At 48.9% G+C, this 25,852-nt stretch overlaps 1 protein-coding gene across 5 annotated transcripts in view; it reads right to left on the reverse strand.

Annotated features, from left to right (window-relative positions):
• Positions 1–25,852, reverse strand: part of WDR25 (WD repeat domain 25) — a 131,560-nt gene that overhangs the window by 102,977 nt on the left and 2,731 nt on the right. For 3 of the 5 annotated variants that reach the window (XM_074365035.1, XM_074365037.1, XM_045505695.2), the window contains exon 2: positions 24,668–25,496. In XM_074365035.1, coding sequence (XP_074221136.1) covers positions 24,668–25,456 — 789 coding nt within the window. In that variant the 5' untranslated portion in view covers positions 25,457–25,496. The remainder of the gene's footprint in view (positions 1–24,667; positions 25,497–25,852) is intronic. The other 2 variants (XM_074365036.1, XM_010968778.3) reach the window with 1 other exon arrangement.

The following is a 25,852-nucleotide window of genomic DNA, read 5'->3' on the forward strand; positions in this document are numbered from 1 at the left end:
CCAGCACCTGAATGCAGGCATCTGTGTTTGGCACCCACGGCCCTCAGCTGCACTGAATGCAGGCATCTGTGTTCGGCACCCACGGCCCTCTCCCACCCCACCACCTCCTGACCCCTAGGGCCTGCTCACGTGTCCTCTTCCACCTCCCACCCCCCATCAGGGCCAGCTCTCTTCCTCTTTGCTCCCTGACACCTGGTTTACACCAGCCAAGGGTCCTCCATCCAGCCCATCTTATTGCAATTCTCTGGACATTTGCCAGGTTCCATGCACTCTCAGGAGAGGGGCTGGCCACATCTCTGTCCCCACTCCACTCTCTGGCACCCAGACTCAGTCTAATACTGGGCATTGGGGCTGAGTAGGGAACCAAAGTGTGGAATTGTGGTCCTGCTCTTACTGATGTTACACTTCAGGGGACAGCTGCCTCCAAAGCCTCCAGAAAGAATAATCAGAGCTCCCAGGATACATGTGGTCTGAGGGTTTCTTTGATTTGCATATAATAAGCAGCCACCAGCAACAGCTGCCCTGGGAACGCACCAGCTTCCAACAAGGATGCCCTGAAGAAGGAATCAGGGGAGCCCATCCAGCTGCCCCGCCCACGACTGCCGGCCAGGAGGCCAGCCTCGCTCCTTTAAGCCAAGCTGACTTTCCATACCCATCTTACCTGAGCTGGGAAGATGAATAGGGCTTTGAATTAAAAGCTTTTCCCCATTGCTTCCTGGACTATGAGAGGTATGTGGGCCTGAGAGTAAACAGGGGGGGTTATTCATGTCAAAGAAGACCAATTAGCCCCCAAAATGTGAGCACATCAATAAGAATCTGAAAGAAGCTTTTCAGGAATATAGGACACAAAGCAAATTAAATGTCTGAGCACTGTGTATATATCATTACCTGATCTCTCGGAAACTTCGGTTACTATTAAGATGTTAACTGCAGGCTCAGCCAGGCATCGATCTTTCCCTGGAAGGACTTCGGCAAACTTTGTCTTCCGTGCTTAACTCACTCCACTCCAAAACCGAGGCCACCACCTTACTGACTCCACAAAACGAACTCCTTGGGGTTTCCTGAACAAGTCGGGCTCGTCCCACATCCAGACCGCTGGTCCTGCACAGCAGCCCTCACCCCAGACGGCAATTCTGAGTCACCAGGGGACCCATCTGCAGCTCTGCTGCCGAGTCTTTAAATCATGTTTCATGTCTGCCCAACCGCCCTGGGCCTGCCCCTTCTTTCTCTGTCCCCACGGTGTACCCCTCATTCACTCATTCACTCGATTACAACACAAATGTTCACCCAGCACCCACACTACCATAGAGCACAGGGAGTGCAAGACATAGACCTGACCTTAAAAGAACTTGGTCCAGAAGGGCATGGAAACCATCAGGGGTCCCAGGGCTGCACCCATACGACAGGTACTAGTTCTGGAAATGAACAGGGTGGAGGTTGGGGATGGGGAGTGATGAGTGAACCTGGATGGTAGCATGGATCCCAGCCCTGCCACTGGTAGCAGCGTGACCTTGGGCAAGCCACCCGGGAGAGACCTGGTACCATACACTCTGCTGCCACACGTACATTCCCCACTCAGTTCCCAGCTCTTCACCCTAAATACAGGCACCACCATCTTAAGTCTCAATTTCCTCAACTGCAAAATGAAGATGAAATACCTAAAAGCAGCTCTTGAAAAAATGAGGGCTATCCATTTAGCACATGGTGAATGCTCAGTAAACAGCAGCTGCTTCCACTGTTCTTATTACATCACTGAATTGTCCCACACCCCCTCCCCGGAGTCCTAAGAACAGGAAACATACCTGTCCTATGCCCCTCCATCAAGCCCACTCCATCAATACTCAACAGTCCAGTCGGCCTCCAAAGCCAATCACTCCAGCTCTCAGTGCTGGGACACATCTATCATCATGAGAATGAGGACTTCAAACCTCCCTGCTCCATCTTTTGCTTTGAACTTGGCCCCACATGTCCTGATTGAGCTGGAGCCTCAAAGCCTTGGGAGAATCTAAATATGTGATTTATTCAGCATGAGAGTGTAGAAAAAACACAGCTTTGGAAGTAAATAGTCACGGACTCCAGTCCCAACTTCACCACCTGCTAGCAGCGCGCTCCCAGGCCCTCTGAGGCCCGGGGTTCTCAACTATAGGATGGGAGAGACATCGACATCACAGAGATTCGGGAGCATCAGCCATGCGTATGATGCCAAGCACTGAGCTGGGAACACGGTGGGAGCTCAGCAAGTGGGAGCTGTCATCCCACCGAAGTTCAGTCTCGGGCAGCCAGCCCCCTCGAGTTCCTGTGATACCAGCTACAGCCCATGACCAAGTCCACACCAGCACAGCCCCCTTCTGCTCAAGGCACTTCATCAGGCAAGCCAGAAGCCAGGCCAACAGGAATTAACTTAATGTTCCGTTTGGCAGTGCTCCCCTGGGTCCATCATGCATTCTTATTCCCTGGAAGCTGCCAGCCAAGCAAACTGGAATATTGATCGCTGCAATCATCTCGATAGAAGTCTGAGGGCCAAGCACTTTATGTGTGTTTCAATTAGAAGAGGAGGCTTGCCATTCTAATTCCACTTCATTCCAGCCAGCTTCACCCTGGGCAACAAATGGGCTCCTCAAAAGTTGAGTTACTCGGCGATCTATTCATGGAATCACACCGTCACGTTGATTTTACATCATCACTTCAAAATGATGCATATTCCCCCTCCATCTTGAATTTTAAGCACAGGGAAGGAACCAGGAGCTACCATGACTGTGCCAAGCTCCCAGCAGCACTCAGGGCTGCCGTCTCGCTAACGCTAAAGCAGCCCTGCAGGTCGGGTAGCTCTGGCCCCACTACACAAGGAACCAGAGAAAGGCTGCTGGCCTTCCCTGGGCCCCTGGTGGAGCGAACCACAGCTCAAGGACAAGTCCACTAGCTTCTTCCAGGAATCCCACTGATCCCAGTAATTCCTCAGGCTTTTGCCTCCAATCCACTCCCTCAGTATTTGGCCACAAGTGCTCCGGTTGGAAAGGCAGCCAGGTGGTTCTAATTTGACTGAGCCCAACTCAGTTCTGCTTCCTGCATCCGGGCCAGGTGCTCCCTAGGATTCAGAGATGAATAAGCAGCGGCCCTAACCCTGCCCCTAACCCTCATCCTCCAGACCTGGGGGCAGGGGGCCTGGGGGCATGAGGGCGGAGAGGAGGAAGACCCATTTATCTCTGTACATCCTGTGTCTCTTTTAATTTTTTTTAATTGCCTACTTTTTTCAATTTATTTAAAATTTAAAAAATAAAGTTTACTCATTTCTTTTGAATTTTGTACCAGATTCATGTATTTCTACTCTTAAAAAAAAGTTTTTAATGAAGTAAGGAAAAATGGCTTCTTCCTCTGGAGGAGGCTTACAGCCAAACAGGGGAGATGAGATTCGATCGACAAGAGAAAGTTGAATTAGCCCCAGCCACCATATGTTGGGCACGTGTGCTATGGAAACCCTGGGCTGGGCAGGACAGGTCACAAATGCAGCGAAACTAAGCTCTCAGGCCCTCAGAGAGGGAGGGAGCTTCACAACATAGGGTGTCCTCCTTGTTGCCTCCCCAGGCGCTGCTGCCTGAGTTTCATCCCCCTGGCATTTTGTTTCACAGTGGTCACAAAGTGTTAGTAACTTTCCTGCTTAATGACTTCCTCTGGAGGTTGGATGGGAAGAAAAACCAATTCTGAGTTGGGAAAGCTCATTTTAGCAACTCTGTGGGAAGGGCTGGGGTGACACCTGTAATTCTCTCATTATCTCATTTAGCTAAAGTTAGTTTGGAGATCACAAAACCACTCAGCTTAAAAGGGCTTGGAGATCAGTCGAACTCTCATGTTTTCCAAACAGGAAACTAAAGCCCGGGCTGGCCTGACTTGCTCGGGGTCTCAGCTGATGAGTGCAGATCTACATGTGGACTCCATGTCCCTGACAACGGCTCACCTGCCTCGTCCCGTCCGTGGCAATAACGTGCCTAGAAGTGAGTCACTCACTTGCCCAGATCAGGCCTGTAAAAATCAGAGGGTTGTTTTTTTGGGAAAAAGTAATAACAAAGGAAAGGAGAAAAAAACTGTCTTGAATAAAGGTTGTCCATCCGACATGATGGATGGAAAGCTTCTGGGCGTAAGACAGAACGCTGTGTGATTATACCGAGGTAATAATGGCTGTCAGTCAGGAGGGCAGATGTCACTACCTTTTGACACAGGGCACTTGGGAAGAAGTTACAAATAGAAAGCTTTCCCTTCACTTTCTGAGGGGTAGAATAATAATTCACCTGAATTGTCAAGATTTGTTCAAAGCAACATATGTACAATAAAGGGAGGTTCAGATACCCTTGTGCCATCACAGGCATTCAGGGGAGTAGCAGTAATAACTTGCTTTAAAAGCCTCACACGATTGAGCAAAAGTCCTTCCCAGCACTTACTCCTCCCCCTAACCAGCCCCTACTAACGCCAGTCACATCCCAGGAAGAGGCCCCAAGGAGGATGAGCTGGACCCTCTCCAGGGGTCTGTGCTAAAATGACACTCTAGAATCCCAGAGAGAAAGCTGGCAAGTGCCTGCACACAGAGCTGAACCCGGAGGGCAGCGGCGGCTCGGGAGGAAGGGGAGAGGCCAGGTGCGAGTCCGGGTGATTAATCATCCCTCTGCCTCGGAGGCTCCCCTGGACTTTGCAGTTCCTCTATGTGAATAGGTGTTGTTTTTTTTTTTTTTTTTTTTTGAGAATCAGAAACAAAGTGAAAAGCCAAAAAAGGAAAAATTTTAAACAAAGCAAAATTGTTTTTAAAGGACCACAGGAACCTATTGGTACGAAGCTACTACAAGGAGGAAGAAATGATTGATCCCAGCAGGGGGTGAGGGAAGGCCATGGGGAGCTGGAATATGAGGGAGGGCAAGGGCTTGCCCCGTGGGGAACTGGGGTGGGGGGTCACCTCTGCCAGGGCTATGGTGGGATAGAGAAGCCTGAGATAGCCAGGGGGAGGAGAGGGGTCTTGCCCCCATGACAATTTGGACTCCCGGGCAGGATGGGTCCAAGACCCCTGAAGCAACCAGAAAAGGCAATAAGCCAGGAAATGCTTAATTAGGCGGTGCAAGGGGGGATCCACGCAGGCCCAAGGCCACCGAGAAGGCCCAGCAGGAGCTCGGTGGTGGAGCAGGGGCTGCGGCGGGGAGGGAGGGGGGCCCCCGCCCCGGGAACGGGAGCAGCCGCCGACGCGCCCCGGAGGCCCAGAGGAAATATTATTGTGAGACAAAAACTGAATTATGAAATCCGCAAGCAATAATTAGTTTAAATTACTACTTCTACTTGAATAATTAAACACGCTTATTTTCACTCACTGATGTTTTATTCATTACCATACATCTTTCCTGAAAGTTGTTTTTAACGTGAATATTCTTTTATTTGTAAAGATCCCACGGAGATTTACTATGCTAATTTCAAACCTTTCTTCTAAAATAAAAACAACAATAACGAAAATACTCCAGATTATCATCATTAGTGACGGCGGCGTGGGGTCCATTATCAACTTCACTCACAGCAACTGGCTAGAAATACTGTGGGTAGTTGTAAAATTATTCACACACCAAAGCTTCCTCCCTTTAAAATTCACCACCGAAAGGACGATATTTAAATAAGCTTGAAATGATTATGAAAATAAAAAGACCCAAGTGCAGAAAGACCATTTAGGCACAGACGGGAAGCGCCTTGTGCTTTTCATCACACCCTCTATTAATGAAAATGTTTTTGCATTTCCACAAATAATGTTTGGATTTTATAAGTCTTATTTTCACACCCCGGAGCCAAGATACCCATAAGCACAGCAATAAAGGCTTAAGGTTTTTATTAAGCAAAGTTACCTTTGGGAATAAGCACTAACTTAAATATAATCCATGAACTAACTCTTCCCTGCTGGGCTATTAGCTGGCATTGGCTGGATGGCAAAACTCCAGATCCTACCTAATACCAGCAAGCTGGGCCTAAGTCAGCCCCTGAACAGAGAGGAACAACGCGGCCACCACTATAAACCAGCTCCATGAAGGCCCAGGAGCCGATGGCCCTCTGAGGGGACCACAAAGCCTACTGAATGTACAGGCATGCGGGCTGTTCCCCAAGTGACAACAGCCAGACACACCGGATCACTGTGACAAATATTGGGGAATGTGACTGTGCATGGGGAGCACAAGCTCTGGCCACCCCCCATCCCCAGCTCTGTGGCTTAAGCATGGAGTTCTCTGGGGCAGGAGCAGCGATCTTGGAACTCACAAGTCCTCACCAAACATTTCCTGAGTGACACAAAGTGCATGAAGATTTTTTTAAAGCCCCAGCTCTCTTTCTCTTTCCCCCAACATCCTTGCAAAGCCATCAGTCATCCACCCCAGGAATTCAACCAGCACGTGGACCCCCACCTCCCACATGGAACTTAAGTTACGCTGGGAAGCACCGCTGCCCTCAGTTAACGTAAGTAAATTCAGCTGAGTAATTCTCGCACGAGTTGCCACCAGGCTTCTGGGGTGACGGGAAAGTGGATTACTCAAATTCTGATGTTTCCAAGTCAAAAATGACCATCTACTGAACAGAGTTACAAGCCATGGCACCAGTCTGGCCTTTAGAAAATGAAGGGGCTCCAGAGGCCACAGGCCGGGGCTCAGCTGATTCTAGAACTAGACGTTATCTGCGTCATCATCGTTAGAAGCATCCGGAAAGCAGAGCAGAGCTTCTGCTGGGCTTCTGTTTCCGTGGCAACAGCTTCACTGGCCTGTCACAGGGAAAGGAACGGAAGGAAACTGGTGGGGAGAGAGAGGGGAAGAAAGGCGAATGAAAAAGAGGAAAAGCTAAGGGCAAGCGGGGACAGGACGCAGTGGGAGGGGAAAGGAAGGCAGAATGGGAGAAGCACAGAAAAAGAAGGAGAAAGAGAGGATGGGAGGAGGAGGCCAGGGGTGTGAGGGAAGGAAGGGCAGGTGGAGGGAGGGACCATCACAAGCAGGGACTCCTGTCAGGGCCAATCACCTGCAGATGTGCTTCTATCTGTAGAAGGAATGTTCTAGTTTCACTCAGTAAAGTGTAACACATCTCAACTCTCAGTTACTGCCTTAAGACACACTCAGTTATCTGATAAACCCCAGGAAAGCTGTGTAAAAACATCAGAGTGGTGAGAGGCCTAACTCCAAACTCTTACTAATGTCAACATCGGCCCAAAGGTCTGTTTGGGTTAAATCCAGAAGGAAAAAAGAAAGAAAAGAGAAGAGGCCCCAGGAGGCCTGTTATCACTAACCTGCAACCATTAGAATGGGGAACCCCTGGCACCTGATAAGCCAGCGAGCTCGCTGAGCCTCATTAACAGGCAAAATTTCCGTAGGTCTTGCTCGTGATTCAATAAGGAATCAGGTCTTGAAAACTAAAAGCTGTGCAGCCTGAGTTTGACTGTAGGGTCCGGACATGGGATACCAGCCAGGGGCCATGGGGTTGCTGGGAGGTGGCTCAGCACAGGGAGCTCAGAATAAGTGGCCAGGATAAGATTTGGTCCATTCCCTTTCCCCCAGGCCCCACTCCAAAAAAAAAAAAAAAAAAATACAGTTAACAAATAATAATAACAAGACCTCTAAATGCAACATGGGATCCTGGATTGAACCCTAAAACAGAAAAGGGACACTATCAGGAAAGCTGGTAAAACCCAAATAAAGTCAATAGTTGTTAATAGAGTTATACTGATGTTAAAATCTTGGTTTTGACAAACGCACCAGGGTTATACAAGATGTACAGGAAGTTGGGATTGGTATATAGGAACTCTCTGGATGACATTTACAACTCTTCTATAAATCTAAAATTATTTTTTAAAGTTTTAAAAGAAAAATAACAGGGGCTGTTTAAAAATAAGGCTCCTATTTTTCTTTTTTTTTAATAAGGCTTCTGTTTTTCTAATGCTGATTTATCTTTTTCATATAAAACCAATGCCCTTGATAGAATTTAACTATCATAAAGTTTTACTGGAAGGGTGGCTGAAACATTACCATTAAAGCTATACTCCTGCAGCAAAAGTGAATTATTAAACTCAAAACGTGTTAGCAGTTTCCCTTCGCTTTGAAGCTGGGACATAAGGAGTGACATGCCTCTGTGCGTTAAGGAGCAAGGGTTCTGTCTGACAGAAATAGAACAGCTTTGAAGAGCCTGCCTTTACAACCTCTTCACACTCCACACTCCTGATTTCCTGCCTCACAAGTCTTCTCCTGACAGTCTCGCTCCCCTTGTTTTATGTGTCCAACCCACCGGCCTCGCCTGACAGCCTTGCAGTCTGCTGAGGCAGTAGGCTCCTCCACACCTTCCAGCCTTTGCACAGTCTGTTCCCTCTGCCCAAATGCTTTTCCATCTCTTGCTGCCAAACAATTTCTACCCATCCCCTAACACCCTGTGTGACTCTCCTTGAAACTGCTCCTCCCCAAGGCTATCCCTCGTGCCCCATAGCACCTTAACCCCCACCCACCAAGGCAGTTACAATGCTGCCCTGTAAGTACGTGCCCACCTGTTTCTTTTTTCCCAGAAAGGCCAGGAGTCTTTCAAGAAGGGTGAGCTATGTTCGTCTCTGTATCCCACTCCCATTCTAGCACCCAAGTCTCGCAACAAGATGCTGAATGAATGAAATACTACGAGTCCAGAATACAGGCAATTCCTTGAGAAGAGAAAACACCAGTAACAGCCTCCCATCTCCTGCTAAAGGGTCAAAAGATTCCATTTCTAAGAAGTGAAGGAAGTAAGCCCTTTTAAAAGAAGCAGATTTTGTTACAGAATGCCGGGTCCATTTCCACAGACAACATAAGCACCGCACAAGTATCCTCTTCCGACCGGGAAGCTGAAAAGCTTTTCAAAGGTTTTGGTTTCCTTGACAACAGCATTGCTGGAGACAAGCAGGGAAATAATTAAAAAGTATGTTCTCTTCGCTTTGAACTCCTTAAGTGTTTATAAGCAATAGTGAACAGGCCACGCTCAGTGTGGGCAGCGTCAGTACAGACAGAGCCAAGGGCACACGGGGGCACCCCCTTCGGCAGCACCTCCTCTGAACCCCAGAGCCTGAGTGAGGACCTGAACCATCTGCCCGGGACCACATCCATCACAGGAATCACAGCCCACACAGGTCAGATTCATAACAATGGCCCTTGCCAAGTGCCAGGTCTTGGACCACATTTAGTCCTCATAACAGCACTTTGAGCTAGGTAAGTATTCTTATCACCACTTGGCAGGAGAGAAACTGAGGTGCAGAAAGGCGAGTAACAGCCCAGGCAGTCTGGCTGGGGCACACCTGTGGCCCTGCTGCACCCCAGCTCCAGGAATAGCCATGAACATCTCAGGCTGACCTCTGCACAACTGCCCCTGCCTCCACTCTGACCCTCAGATCTCATTACAGGGCAGCCAAGGCACGTCCCTGGGAGAAAATGCCCTTCCTCTGGGCATCGCCGTCCTGCCAGCGCATGTCTGTTGGCAAGACAGGGCATCCTTTCACGCCTTCTCTGGGTCCTCGAGAACACACAGAGCGAGCGGAGGTGCCAGCTGTAACGGTGGTCAGCTCTGAACTGGATTTGTGGGCCTCCCTCTCCTTTTGGGGTGGCTTTTCACGGTCTGTTTTGCTTTAACAGCTTTACTGTACTCATGTCTTTTACTGTAAGCCTCCTCAAATCTTTTCTGGATGTATGATTTATAAATAAATAATAAACAAATACACAAGCTGCAAGCATCAGCCCAAGCCCCTTACCTGTGAGTGTAAATGCAAACATTTCCACAGATGGGGGTAATCATTGCTTTGATTTAGTTTCCAGCTAGTTTTCAAAGCCCTTTCGAAAGCCCGGCTTCCCCCGCAGGGATGCTTCCTACACAGATTAGAGGTGGGGGATGGCGTCAAGGCGTGTGAACAAGACCACCCCCAAGCGTCTCCACGCCCCTGAGGTCCAAGGAGGCCCATGGGAGTGTGGTACACTGAGCAGGTGTCATTCACTCATTCACAAGTGTTTAAGCACCTACTGTGTGTTCAGCTCTCCTCCCAGAAGTGGAGATACAAGAAGGGAAGAAAATAAATTCCCTGCCATCATAGAACTTATATTAGAGTTCTTTCCATTCTACAGATGAACTAGTTAAGACTCAAAAAGATTAAGGGCCTCGCCCCCATGACACACACACACGACTACTTTCTGGAGTTCCCAAGCAGAAAGGTGACACAAAACAGCCCCAGAATGCAGAAACAGAAAGAAGGGAGTTCATATACCAGCTCTGTGTGTGGGAGCTACATATACTTCAATGTTCTCCTCTGGTCCTCGGTTTTCTCATCTGTAAAATGGGCATAAAGATGCTGCTAATGATGGTACCAGCTTACATTATGGAGTGCTTGCTGTATGCCTGGTACTCTCTGAAGAGTTTTCCTGGAGTTTTCTTGTTTAATCTTCAGAAGACTGAGACCTCAGGGCACTGTTATTATCCCCGCTTTACTGACGGAGAAGCTGAGGTCCCAAGAGTTATACCACTTACCCACAGTCACACAGGAAGCACAGGGGCCGAGGCTGAGACCTGCAGGGAGTCTCCTGAGCTCGGCTGACTGCCCTGTGCCCCAGCTGGGGGTAAACGAGACGTAAAACCCCAACATGGAGCCCGACTCGGCACAGGCATAGGAAGCAGCAGCCGGCCTTGTGCTACTGACTGTCCAGGCCTACAGCCCACAACAGGCCCCTCCAGGCTCCCCTCAGTGGGCCCCAGCACTGCCCAGGCCCGCCCTCACTGCCCCCTCCATCCCCGCAGCGTGGCAGTCAGTACAGAACAAGGTGATCCTCTCACCCACCTGGCTGCCCTCACCTTCTAAAGCCCAGCCCAACCTTTCCCTTCCCCAAAGCCCGACCGGCCTGCCCCACTCCCCTCTGTTCCCATCCCCAACACAGGGGTCCTCTGGAGGGCTTGTCACGCTGCCATGCTCAAGTCTGCTCTAATGCCTGTCCCCCATTAGCTTTCCTACCAGCGGGGTGTCTGGTCCCCTCTGAGCGCAGGGCCAGTAGAGAGCCAGCAGTTAATTGATGGCTGGACCAACGGATGACCAAACAAAGAAAACGGGAGAAACCAGGTCTTCTGATACCGACTCCGAGGGCTGGCTCACGCACTCGGGCACCTGGTCACCCTCTGGGGCCCTCACTGCTCACACCACAGACAGACAGCCTGAAACAAGGCCAGAGCGACTCACTGGCCATGCAACAGGAAGTCCAGAAGGCCTGGCTCACACGCCGGGCCGCCCCAGAGCCTGCCACCCCGACCACCAGCACGTCACACTGCTGAGCCGGGAAATAGGGGGGTCCTTCCAGAGCAGCCCAGGTTCCTGGAGAGGCCTGAGGGCACCAATGGGTGTGCGCTGGATTGTTTGTTCAGCGAATCAAGGCGAATGGAGGCAAATTGGATTGCAAGCCTCTCGTGCTTAGGAACGTGGCTTAGGAGGCAATTACAGAAGAAACCCTGGCTTGAAGTCCTTGGTAATACCTTCCATTTGTAAGGGTTTATAGTTTACAAAGTGGTGTCACACACCTAACCTCAGCTGACCCTTACAGCCCTGTGAGGGTAATTATTTCACAGATGAGGACACGGAAGCCCAGGCAAATGGGGGAGGAACGGGCTACCGCGTTCCGAACACGCGCAGGCCGGCGGGGGGGGGGGGGGGGCGTGTTTCAGGACCAAGGTCAGGGCTCGCCGCCTGGCAGCACGGCCACCGTGGGACCTGGCCACAAGCACGTGCCACTCCAGACAGGGGCTTCGGAGTCCCTGACCCATGCACGCATTTACCTGCCTGCCCACTGGCCATGCAGGTTCCAATCTGCCCTGAACTCTTCCATCCTCAGCCGCTTTCAAAGGAATCCACCCCCTAAGTTGACCAGTTCTGAGTAGGTTCCCTGCAGTTTCCACCTTTCTTCTGACACAGGAGCAAACTGGAGTGTGTCTCATCCCCCTGCCCCACCACAGCCCTGTCAGCACCTGGGGACAGCCACATGATCCCCACTTGTCTCCTTCACCGGGCTAAGGACATGACGACAAGACTCCAAGGAATCGGGACATTTCAGATCACACTGGAATGAGAGCAGAACATGAAAAGAGACCAGGACCAAAACAAACAACTTTTCTAACCAAAGGTTACAATGAAAACGTGTTTTAATTTGTGTTTTTGTACCTTTCAAAATAACACTTCAACTAGTTCAGAGAAAGACCACTTCTGTTTATAAAAGCTCTTGAGTTTTCCCTCCAGATGCCAGGGCTTGTGTAAACACACTGTGAGCAGGGAGAGAGAAATTGCTACTTGTGAAACTTTTAATGCTAGCATGTATGCGAATTAGAATTCTAAACTCAGCGGGTTAAAACTGTTCTGAAAGCAATTTTGGTGTTAGTCTAAATAATTATAGGTCACATTCACTTAGATAAGGGCCTTTGCCCCCTAGGGGCTCCAAGGGAAAATTCTAGGCATGACAGTTAAGCAAAATAGTTGGTTATTACACGGGCTTTGCAGTGGCAGTGCAAATTGGTATAATCCTTTTGGAAAGCAATCTGACAGGAGATGTATCTGGACCCATGAAAATGTACAACCCTTTGACCCAGCAGTCCCACTTCTGGGAATCAATCGGAAAGAAATAATCCAACAGAAAAGGTTTCATGCATGAAGATAACCACTTCAGTATTATCTATAATAGCAAAAATTAGCAACCACCTAAGTGTCCAAGGACAGCTAAGTAAATTATAGTCAATCAACTCAATAGAGCATCATGGAACCAGTGAAAATTGACGGCCCTCCAAAGACGCAGAGGCGGCTGGTGGCGCTGCGGCGGGAGAGGGTGGGAGAGAATGTTAAGTGGGAAAAGCAGGCTGCAAAATTGTATGCACACCCTGTGAAAAACACAATCCCATATGGACCAGAAATTGATGGGAGGGTGTTAAAAGGATAGTCATAATTTTAGTGTATGCTAGAATTGGGAGATTTTTTCCCATCATTTTGTACTACTGTTAAATTGTCTTCACAAAGGGCAGAATGGAGGGCAGGGAGAGGGGGCAGGGGGACCAAGGGAGGCTTGGACCCTTAGGATCATGTTTGGGTCACTCAGTTTAGAAATCCAACCGAGCAGGAGGAGGCAGTGACAAAGCACACGCTCCGAAGCTGGGGTGTGATGCCGTTTTTAACAATACACACATGCCGCAGATGGAGTTGCGTACGTGAATAAAACCGCGGTTCTCGAACCCTTTGGTCTCTTTTACACTCTCTAAAGTTAGTGAGGACTCCAAAGAGATGCTGTTTATGTGGGTGACATCTGTCCACATTTAGCGTATTAAAAATTAAACAAGTTTCTACTGTACAGAGCAGGGAACTATATTCAATATCTTGTAGTAACCTATAACAAAAAAGAATATGAAAATGAATATATGTATGTGTATGTATGACTGAAACATTATGCTGTACACCAAAAATTGACACATTATAAACTGACTATAGTTCAATTAAAAAAAATTAAAATCAAGGACATTTAAAAATATTACTAACTTCACATAAAAAATACATGTAAAAGTAACACTAATAAATCCATTACCTGTTAACATAAATAATGTATTTTTATGGAAAATAACTATATGTTCCAAGACAAAAAAAAGTGAGAAGGCACTGTTCACGATTTTGCCATCTCTTTAATGTCTGGCTTAATACAAGACAGCTGCGTGCTCCTCACGGCTTCTGAATTTAATCAACTGCAAGAGCACACACCCCATAGCCTCTGGAAAACTCCACGTACGCTCACGAGAGGATGCGAGTGAAAAGGAAGTAACTTCTAGGTGCTATTACAAAAATAATTTTCACCCCATAGAGCCCATGAGAGGGTCTCAAGGACCCCTAGGGGTTTGCAGACACAATGAAAATCACTGCAATAAATTACAGCTTTAGAAAACCACTGCAGTAGATTACAGCATTAAAAACTGCTGCTGTTAAGAGAGGGGGAGGATTTAAAATCATACGTATAGGTGGAACGCAACTATGTTGAAATTTCTTTTTTTTAGGAGTGAATGGAAATATACCAAAAAGTCTGCAGTCATTGCCTCTGGGTGGAGGGACGATAGGTGATTATTTTCTTTATGCCTTCCTGTTTTTTCCAGAGTAGATGTGTATTTCTTTTACAGTCAAAAGGAACATTTCTTTTTTGAGGAATGGTTTGGATAGCCATGGTATATCCGTGCCCTGCGGAATAAGCTGGATGGGAAGAAGGTCGTTTTAAATCATTAGTAGCTGGCGTCCGGGTAGGGGAGCAGCTCGAAGCAGGGCTGCTCCTTAATATGCCCATCGATCCCTGGCACCCGGCGCACATTCATCACGCCGCGCACAGCCGCCCCAGACCCACAGAAAGCCGAGAAGAGACACCGAGAATTGAAACTGGCTCCAGCTAATCACTGCTAGACGAAGGTCAAATATAGGGGACTATTTATCAGATCCTGGGATGGGGGAGCACATGCTCTAAAACCAGGGGACACTTACAAAGGGAAAGGTCCCTAGACTTGACCACAAAAACTGTTAGGCTCTCTCTGCCAAAAATAAAATTAAATAACGAAACGCGGAAACTCAAAGTCAAAACACGCAAGGGGGGCAAGGGGGAGCGGGGGAGCAGGGGATTATGATGGGTCAATGTTGTTAGTATGTAAATTGCCCGGACAAGAGAAACGCTACGACTAGACGGCTGGAGATTGATGGACAAGAACCACGACCACAACCACTTACTCAGCGTTAACGAGGTGCCAGGCCCGGTTCTAAAAGAGCTGCACATAAATGAACTCATTCGGTTCTCAAACAAGACACCACTAGATTAGTAAATGTTTTAAAAAAGTAATAATTCATAGTGCTGTCGAGGGTAAGAAAACACGATCACATTTACACATAAATGATGGTGTGTGTCTGAAACGGAAGGCTACCAAGCCACTGGAAAGAATGAAGATCTGGGCACTGAGAGGAAAAGAGGTGCATGAGATATAAGTGAAAGAACCAGCTGGAGGGCAGTCCAGGGAGCAAAGTTTGCATACTAAACAGAGACTCCAGCCCTCCCTTCCAGCTCAGATGCCAGAATGCAGGCAGCCAGGCTGAGCGCACCGCGGTGGGTGGACGGTTCCTCTCTGGGAAATTGACCAAGGTAAGACAAAATAATTAGAGATGTTCACATCTGGGGGTCCTGTGATGAACACCAGCTCACCTCATCACCCTATAACAACCTCACTGTGGACAAGCCCCTACCCCCGCCCATCACTCACACAAACACACACAAACACACACACACACACGCACACACACCCCTGCCCCACAGCCTCTGGTCAGATCAGCTTTTTCAGGTCTCCCTCCTGAATTAGAATGAGCAGCAGAAAATCTCTAACATGAAACACAGATACCAAAACAGAAAGACAAAAGGAGCTGAGAAGAGACAGAAACATTTCAGAAAACACAGGAAAACTTTCAAAGAACTCAGAGAGCTAAGAAAAGACCTTGTAAATATGCAATAAAAAATAATATACTGTATTTTAAAAAAGGAATATTCAGAAAATAAGAAACAGCTCTCGGAATGTAAAAACAGAACAGAACACTTTTCTGAAATTATGTTACATGTCAGCAGAAAAGTTTAAGCATACAACAGCAGAAATAACAAAATCCCAAGAAAAAAAAAGATTGAAAGATAAAGTGGAGGAAATTGCCCAGAAAAATAAAACAGAAAGGCAAAGAGACAGAAAACTAGAGAAAAAAGAGAAGAAAATTAGAAGCTCAATCCAGGGACACACAGCCAATCCAACTAATCAAGAGTCCCAGAGTCAAAGACCTTGACCTTGACCTTGACCTTGACCAGCAGCAGCCTGTGGCCCCTGTTCCCCGGGAGGGGCCAAGGGTCCCATGCCCACTCCTGCTGCTGGAAGACAGGACTGGACCAGCCCAGGACCCCGGGCAAAGCAGAGCTCCGGGCCGCCTCGGAGCCAGGTTGCAGGGCTTGTCGTCTCCTCCTCCACTTCATGCTGGGTCCCAGGGTTTTGTGGGGGGGCTGAGGCGTGCTCTTTTTAATCTTGCCAAGTGAAGAAACTTCCGGAAGCTTGCCAAAAGGAAACCACGTGAAGGCAGGCTTCCAGGGCTGCCACCACTCGTCCCTCTCAAGTGCTCTGGTCCCTGTGTCCTGCTACCCTCCCCCCGTACGTGGGGGCCACGTTAGAGCCGCATCCCCCAGGGATAGGCCCCAGATCGCAAAAAGCAGAAGCAAGGAGAAAAGGTCGAGAGGCTTGGGTGGCTTACCCACTCCTTCTTTTAAGGGCTAAAAATACTAGCAATTGGGAAAGGAAATGACTGCCATATAATTTTTAAATGCTGGTTACAAAAATTAATTACCTACGGTATGATCAAAACCAGACGAAGCACGTAGGAAAAAAGACAGGAAGGAAATGCTGCTTGCAAACTGTTCACAGTCAGTATGTCTGAGTGGAGGGTCCATGGTTACATCTTTAATTTCTGCCATTTTTATTCTTATTTTTTATTGAAGTATCATTGATTTACAATGTTAGTTTCAGACGTACAGCAAAGCAATTCAGTTATACGTACACATACATGCATGTACACATTTTCAGTTTCTTTTCTGTTACTATGCCATTTTTTTAAGAGAGGAAGGACAAAGCCATCACTGGGCACTAGACAGAGGCCTTCAAGAGTCTTCTGTGTCCAAGTTTTAAAAGCAGCAAGAAATAATTTACTAGACTGTCTCAGCCCCTAAGTGTGCCAATTTTGCAATCTGCATTTTTCAATTACATTAAAAGCATTTTCCCAAATTGCTCTATTCTTCCCTTAATGACGCGGGATGAGACTGGCTGAGGCTGGTTCCCTGAGAACAGAGCCTGCACCTTCACTCAGCACTGTTTTCTCCCCATCAGCGTCTGGCACTGGGCACACTGAACTGTTTAACTTAAACCAAATGAAGTTTTCAAAAAGCAGAAAACACAGCTTGGGTTCTGCCATCCTTTCCTTTCTTATTCCTCTTTCAACCCAAGGTTTTCTCCCGTAAGGCACAAGCTTACAAGTCCCTTCTGGCAAGCAAACGAGAAGTGGGAAACGTCTCATTTGTTGGCCTCAGAAACGTCGCAGCTTTCATCTGGGGGAGAGGAGTGTCAAAACTTCACTTCCCACGAGGAGAAGGTTCCAGCTCAGGATCTCACAGCTCTTCCCAGAGGACCTGCAGCCCTGCTGTCGACCAGCCTGAAGCCCTAACTCCCCACTCTGTTACAATTCAGATGATCGTGAACTTTCCCTGGAAGGAAAACGCTCAAAGGATGGGAATGGAGACGAGCAATCATGGTGTCCAGAGAGGCAAGCATCTAAACACTTCCTATACCTGACCTCACTGTGTGCCCTCAGGCAAGTGTCTTCCCCTCTCCGGAACTCTGTCAAATGCAGATGGAACCAGATGATCTCTGCATGCATGAGCGCACGTGTGCACACACACATACACCCACACACCACCCATTCTTTCCTCGCCTTCACCTAATTACCCTTGATGTACTGTTAATCATTCACTGCCCAAATACCAAACGCCCACCACCACAACCCAACCCTCCTCCCCAGCTGTGCATCTCTCATTTCCCATAGATTTTCCTCGTGCTTGGAATAAATTGCCAATCATCTGCATAATGCTCCGCAACTCCTCACTCTACACATCAAATCATTCCTCAGTCTCGTTTTGTAAAATCCATCAAGAATAATTCTTTCAAAACTGAAATAAACCCTCACTTTGGCACTTGAATCCATAAATTCCTTGTCTTTGAATCTGAGATACATTACTTTCTACAAAGCACATCTAAGATACCATAATATAATCAGATACACTAACAATGATAAATCAACAGGATCCTGTAACACAGGAAAATGCAAATCCAACCACCACAGAAATCCTCTCTCCTCCTCGTGCCGCTGACCACAAGCGTTTGAAGTGGGGCAGTGCGGGGCACTGCCGGGGCAGGGGATGTGCTCTGTCATCCTTTATTCTCAGAGACAGAGGAGCAAAATGGGTTTTTTAGCTTTTTTTTTTTTTTTTTTGCTCAGGTTCTGTAGTCTGATGGCCGGACAGCTGCCTCTACCATTTACCAGCTGTGCAGCCATGGACAAACCCCTTAACCCTCTGTACCTCAACATCCTCGTCTTGTAAAACGGGAATAAGAACAGCCCTTTCCAGGCAAAAGAAAAAAGAAGGCAAAGAAAGCACAGGAAACCAAGTGAAGAAGATACTTCGGGACGCGTACACATTTCTGCTTCTGCACTTACTTTCATAGAACCGATTAAGTATAAAGAACTTTGAGTAACATTCTAATTGACTCAGTGCGCACTTGGCAATACCAGTCTGTCTGGTCTCCAATACATGGATTCGTAAACTTTTTCCCTACCTGCATCATGTGCATGTAGTGCATATTAAATAAAAGTGATGTTAAGAGCGAAAAAAAAAAAAAAAAAGAACAGCCCTAGCCCTTTCCTCTTACACCTGTCATGAGGACAAGACGGAGCATTTAGGACGGTGCCTAGAAGGTGGCAGGCGCCTGGGATGGTTGGCTTTCTCCATCCTCTCATCCATATTCACAGGCAGAGGTCACAGACTTGGGAACAACGCGCATGAGGAGGGGCCCAAGGCCCAGCTGACCCTGGCCGGAGGAGGGGGGCACATCTCCCCTGCCCCACACTCACTCTCCTGAGTCTCTGTAGGTGTGAAATCGCTGCTACCAGCGCTGCCGGAGGCTCAGACACAGGAACGCTCTGTGACGCTGGCTCCGTTCTCTTCCGTCACACTTGAGGGTGATCAGTTTGGAGACACAGACCCAGCCCTCCAATAAGAACCTTCCAAGAGCATAGTGTGTGAAAGGGGAACAGGCAAATGGCTTGGTACAGACAATTCCCAAAACTTTATAAGTTTTAAAAGTATCTATCTCGGGAACAATGACATTTAAACATTATAGACAGACTGCGAAAAGATTCACAAAACAAGAGGTATCAAGTTGGAGGATTCTGGGTGACTTGTGTTCCCTCCAGTTTTTTAAAATAAATAGTTACAGGTGCAGAGGATGTGGGAACATGTTTCTTCAGCCCCTCCTGCTGCTAGGCACTCATTACTTTTCTATAGCAATAACCCTAACAGGTAGCCATTACCTACATTTAACCAATGAGAAAAATGGAAGATCAGAGAGGCTAAGTGATTTTCCCAAAGTCACACAGCGAAGCAGCAGGTATAAAAAGGGAGCCCAGGGGTCTCAGATAACAATGGCACGGACAGAGATTTGCCCATCCAATCAGGTTCTACTCACCACACACAAAGGCTTTAGTTAAAGCCTGGGGATAAATCAAGCCCATCTTAACTGCATTAAGACAGCCAAACAGACAACATTTACATATAGCCATGTTCACTGCAGCACTGACCATTTTAAAATCAACAGCAGGAAACGATAAGAAACAACTGAAAATGGCAAAGCAAAGTCTGGAATCTGAGACAGCCAGAAAATACGCGTGGGGAAAGTTTTTAATGAGGTAGAAAAAGGCCCCTTACAAACAGCACAGAAGGTGGGGGCAGGGAGCGCAGAACCAACACCGCACGCGCTGCGCAGCACTAGCCTGAGTCTGCAAACACAGAGGGATGCTTGCACGGGTCCGGACCAGGGGAGGTCCCCATGTTAATGAGCTGCTGGCTTGCGGTTAAGATTGCCAGTGATTTCTGTTTTCTCCTTCATACTTCATATTTTCTGCATCTTCAGAGTCTGTCCCCGGCAGCAAAAAACATGCATATGCCTTTGGGACTTTTCTCGGTGCCCTGGCAGAGGGCTCCACACACGTGGCCGACAATCAGGGCTGTCGGGGTTTGGTCAAAGCAGGGTAAAATTAAGCTTTTTCCTTCAAAAAAGGCCTCAAAGTCTGAATTCCACCTTTACGTGCCATGGGTAATCAAACATTCTGAGCCAAACGAGAACACAGGGAAATGAAAAGAGTATATAGGAGGGTATTCGTGCTGGGATTATAACTACAGAGAACAGATGCATGCCGCTGACAGGGGCAGGAGGGATGGCCCGGAAAGAAAACAGAGCATCGGTGCAGAATTATGAGTCATTGTTTGTTTTACTTAATTTCTCTGGCTGTAAATTTTTCAAAACTAATATAAGCATATTTTACAGCTCACAGAACATTTAGAACATATTAAAATAAGTACCTTTCTGCCGTAATGTGCCCAATTGAAATTTATGCATTCCAAGGCTACATTTTAAGGAGATAAAGGCACTGGCACTCCATGTTCTTTAGATTAATCAGATGGATTGTGTTGTTTTTCTCCCCATCAGAAATCATATTTCAGGAAATGTTACCTTGAGTCGAGGATTCTTCCACATTCTAGAAGCTTGGGTGAGCTGCTTCTACTGTCTTACTGTGCCCCCTAGTGGCAAATAGGATTTATGCACTTTAAAGACAATCCTTTTCCAAAGGCTGGAAATAAAATCTAAAAAAAATTTTTAATCTTCATTGATCATTTAACACGTACAAAACTTTGTGCCAGGTGCTACAGGAAATATAAAAATGGGTTTGGCACAGTTCCCAGGCTCAAAAAGCTTAAAATCTACAAGGTGTAGCAAATACAGTTCCCCTGCTATGCAAGTAGAGCGAGATGCCACCGCATGGTAAGGAGCGCAGAAAATCTCTGGGGAGAGAAGAATGTGAGAGCACAGTAAGTGCCTACTATGTGCCAGGAACCAGGCCAGGTAATTCATAAACAGTATCATTCATTTTTCATGAAAACCCAGCAAGCCATGCGTAACTATCTCCACTTTACATACACAAGTTGAGGCTCAGAGAAGTTAAGTAACTTGCCTGAGATCACACAGCCAGTCAGCGGCAGAGGGAGGATTCAAATCAGAGTCCTGTGACCCCAGCCCCCAAGCTCTTCCCTCCTTCCTGATCTGGTGCAGGGCAAGAAGGCACTCTGGCAGACTTAAACCAAAAGACAAGCAGAAAGGCACCCTCAAAAGGGAGCACAGGAGGAGGGTGTAGCTCAGTGGCAGAGCGCATGCTTAGCATGCACGAGGCCGTGGGTTCTATCCCCAGTACCTCAACTAAGAAATAATAATAATGAAGAAATGAATAAATAAATCTAATTACTTTCCTCCCCTCAAAACAAAACAAAACAAAACAGAGAGCATGGGGAGGGGGGTGCCCTATCACACCCACCTCTTCCAGCTCATTCCCCACGGCAGCCACCATCTGCTCTCCACGCAGGACTGGGCTGCAGACGCCAGGACTCCCACCTGCGCCCACGGCCCTGTCCCCACTCCAGACTCAGCAGCCGCACAATGCCTCCCACATGCCCCTCCATCTCACACCAGATCTCGCGAGGACCCCAGGCCGCCCACCTTCTGACACCAGGGAGGGGAAAGATGGTGTCCTCCCAGGGCTGCCAGCTGCCCACCAGGCTACACACACACCCTAGTGCCTAGCACTCCCACGGCCCCAGCTGGGACTCCCTTCCCCAGGGCCCCCGCCCGGCCCCCAACAAGTCCCCATCCCTCTTCCCACCCTGCCCCTCCAGCCCTGCCACATGGCCTTCACTCTAAAAAGCTGCTCAAAATCAATTTGCCAAATAATTGTCACTGAAAACTGTCAAACATCTTAAAACAGAGAGGACCCTGCCCTGACTATTTGCATCTGTGGCTTATTAAAGCCCTGATTTTCAAGACACCACAGCAAGAAAATGGTCAGGAGAAGCAGGCAGCAGCCATGCTCTGCCCCTAGGGCCCTCTGCAGTGCCACCCATACAGCCTCGCCATGAGAGCCAGACAGTGCACTGGACAGGGCTCCCTGGAGGCTGCCAGGCCAGGCAAGAGACCAGTGTCCATGTCATTGCCCACAGCACACACCGGCCTCCTTGCAATGGGACAGGTGCTCACAGAACTGCCCGGTCAGGGCGGCCTCACAACAAAGGGCCCTGGACCCAGGTCGCAGTGAACTGCCCCAAGCAGGGCTTTCCTGTAACAGTCCCTCTGCCAGAACAGCCTTCCCAAGCTGGGCCAACTGCTCCCTCTTCTGGTCACCGGCTGTCACAGTTGCTGGCTGCTCCCAAGTCCCCTCCTGGGGCCTTGCCGTACCCCCAGTGCACACACATTTACTCCACTAACATCCACTACACAACTGAACAAACACAACGCCCCAAATCAATGGCTTCACACAGATGCTCCCTGTTCCAAAACTACCATGGGATGCCTCTGCTTAGGAATTCTAAACTTCCTGGGCAAAACAAGAGAACCTCCCTGAGGGCCAGGTCCAGACCAGTCCCCACAGGGATCCAAGCCTGCCCTCACCATCCGGAGATATGACCCTGAGGATGGGTGGCAGCAGACATCCACCAGGGCACACCTGCTGCCACCAATCCCTCCACCCAGCTCTGCCCACAGCCACCCAGCTTGTCCATCAAGACCCCAGTAAGCCTGCCCTGCCCTCCAGCCTGTGCTGCCCACGCCTGCCCACTTGGCCCCTCCCTCCGGACTCCTGGAAAAGGGCTGCCAACGCCCTTCAGGTGGCCCACCTGTAACCACGCTGCCTTCCCCCAAACTCTGCCACACCCTGTGCCCAGCATCAGACTGGGTACTTCAGACTCATAGTGCCTGGGCCTTTGTCCCACCTGAGAAGCCCCAGCCACGGGTCTCATAAGCTTGTTTTATCTAGGAGAAAAGAGATTCAGAGAGGTTAAGTCCCTTGCCCAAGATCACAAAGCTGTTGGGGATGGAGCTGGTCCTCGAGCCCAGATCATTCTAACTCCAGCTCACATCCAGGCCAGCCACGTACTGCCCACTGGAAACCCTCCAGCCAGGCTCCTCACCAAAGGGACAGGCCCTCACAAGGCCCCCCCCCGGGGGTGCAGACTCTCAGGAGGGAGGACTAAGAAGCCCCAGGGCTGTGAGATGGATCTGAGGATATCGTAACACACAGCAGGAATCCCAGGAGCCCCCAGCCTGGTGGGCAAAGTACCAAAGCCCTGCATGTAAACCCTAGAGCCCCAGACTGCAGACAGAGCATGACACTGTCCCCACATAACTCCACCAGCCTCGCAGACAGGAACACAGACAAGTCGTCTCAGGACTCAAATATGCCACCTTAAGTGACACTCATTGATGGAGCGCATTTAAAAGACTCTACTGTACTTGGACTTCCCTTCTTAGCTTCAGAGAATGCCACCTGTGAAAAAAGCTCAAAACAAAAGTTGCAAACACAACATCCTGGGCACCCACTAGTTCTAGAACTCTGAGGAAAATAAAGGCGGAAGCCGAAGTTTATTGAGCACCTATGGGATTCCTAGCTCTGTGCCAGGAGCCTTGTAAGCGGGGTCCTCCCATGATCACGTGACACAGATACAACTGTGTCCTTTTTGGGTAAGACACCAGACTGGGAGTGGCACCAGCCCGGGCAGCTGACCAGTGAGTCCGCAGCAAAGCTGGATTCGAAGCCACATCCCTCCAACTCCAAAGCCATTTTCATTCCAGAAAGCTTTTGTTCAGCTCATGTGCATCTGGCACCTACTCTGTATTGTGCTCTGCTAGGGGCCAGAGAGTGAGGAGGGAGACAGGGGACAGCCCAGGGGGCTGGAGACAGGAGACAAGTAGGACATGCCTGTTACATTACGTCCTCGTGTATATGGGTATCGCTTACGACAAGTCTGCCTCACTTCAGGAGCTTTTAAAACAAATAATAACAAAAAAAAGAGTTTCTGGGGTGGGGGGTGGGTACAGCTCAGTGGTAGAGCACATGCCTAGCATGCATGAGGTCCTGGGTTCAAATCCCAGTACTGCCATTAAAGAAAAAAAAAGAGTATCTGCACAAACTGGAAGTGCCCAGCAGGGCACCCAAAGCCCACCCTGGTCCGACCCTGCCCACCTCCCCAGCCTCAGGCCCCTCACAGCCTCCCAGACTTAGAGCCAAAATGTCCTTGCGCCCTGCCTCACCCCACCTCTTCACCAAGTGAAACCTCCCTCCTGGAAGCCTTCACCAAGGCTTCTCAGGCTGGGCTGCTGTCCCTCCCGCTGGGTTCCTGGACCACTCGGGTATCTCTCTGGGGTCCTGTTCTCACAGTCCCGACCCAGGCTCATGAGTGCCTCTCCACTTGTCCATGGCCCCTACCACACTGTGCCGGCCTGGAAGCCAGGGTCGGGTCTCTCTACCTTTATACCCCCTGCATCCATCTCGGCACCCGACAGAGTTACCGCCACATGACACTCAACCTCAGTGGAGCTCACAAGGATGTCTCCAAGTTCCTGGAGCTGCTTTCCTCCCCCCTGCTCCTTCTTACCCAGTGACCTCATCCTCCCAGGGCTTCAGTGTGTCTGCGGGTCCTTCAAAAACACCCACACATGAAGGATAAGGACAAGCATCCTCTGGTGGCCTGGGCAAGGCAGCCTCGCGGGGATGGGGCAGAATGGACCAATGATCCAGGGTGGACCACTGAGGACCCTCTCCTGAAAGCACCAAAGAAAAACGAGAGAAATTCCCCAGAAGACATGCTCAGCCTGTAACCAGGCTCTGCCTCTCTGTTTTGAAGAACAAAACATCCCAGCAGTTCATTCCTAAGAGCATCTGAAAAGAGCCATTTCACACAAGTCTTACCTTGAAGGTTTTATCCATAGAAGTTGAGAGAAGCATGTGGCTCTGAGAAAGGACTGGACACCACTGAACGCTGTTGACAGGGCCCTGGTGGCCTCTCAGGTGGAAGAGCACGTTCCTGGGAATCTTGGTTTCCTTATATGGACTGTCCAAATACGGCTGAATAAACTCGGACACTCGGGACGCCACACAGAGCGGGGCTGGGGCCGGGGCCCGCCCTGCAGAGGGACCCTGTGCCTCTGTGTCTTTACTCTTGCCTGTTTCTGTGCTGAGTGCTTGCAGCTGTCTTAGTCTTTTCGGGGTATAGGGAATGACACAGTCCTCACACCTCTTCCTCTGAAGAGAGCTGCCATTTTTACCTGGGGTTTCAGATTTGGTCCTGGCACAGAAAGATGGCTCAGGGGGCTCGTAAGTTCCCCAGGTGAGTTTCACCTGCTTGAAGCGGGCAGCTGCCAGGGGCACATGGCCAGCTGGAGCACGGGTGGTCCACAGGGAAGGACGAGGAGGCTCGCTGGTGGAGAAGGTGACTTCAGGCTCTGTCCGGGGCCACTGTAGCCTCTGGCTGGGGCAAGATCCCGGATCACTTCTCCAGAGTTGGACCAGCGGGAGATGACACCTGGCTGGGTCTTCTCGAGAACCGGGCTTTGCGGGCAGGGATCCCGGGGCTACGTTCTGCCCAGGAGGTCTGACCACATCAGAGGTGTCTTTCCTCTGGCCAGCAGGATTGAAACTTCCCGCAGGTTCGGGCTCAGCCTCAGAGTCCGAGTCATCATAAGCCACCAACGAAGCCATTGAAGATACAGTTTCTTGCTGTCTTTCAAGAGCAAACTACCTAAGGCCAGACAAAGTCAAGTGTCAGAAGATGTGCATGGAAGAATGTTTACCACCATCTGCAGTTAAAAGAAAACATGCCACAGACCAAATTCAGACCAAACAGCCCATAAGAATAAACACATTAAAAATGAGGGCTTGAAAAAAAAAGAATCCATCAACGAATATGAGTGTCCTTTTCTCCACATTCTTTTCAGCACTGAATATAAATAAAAATCTTTTTAATTTGTATTAAAAAATGAGGGCTTGTCTATGCACCAGGTATAATTAGTTAGAAGGTGTAATTTTTTAAAATGAAGACGATGAAATATCTGGGAATACATTTAACAAAAAAATGAAAAACAAGCAAGACCTACA

The sequence above is a fragment of the Camelus bactrianus genome, chromosome 6, assembly GCF_048773025.1.
Source record: "Camelus bactrianus isolate YW-2024 breed Bactrian camel chromosome 6, ASM4877302v1, whole genome shotgun sequence".
NCBI lineage: Eukaryota > Metazoa > Chordata > Mammalia > Artiodactyla > Camelidae > Camelus > Camelus bactrianus.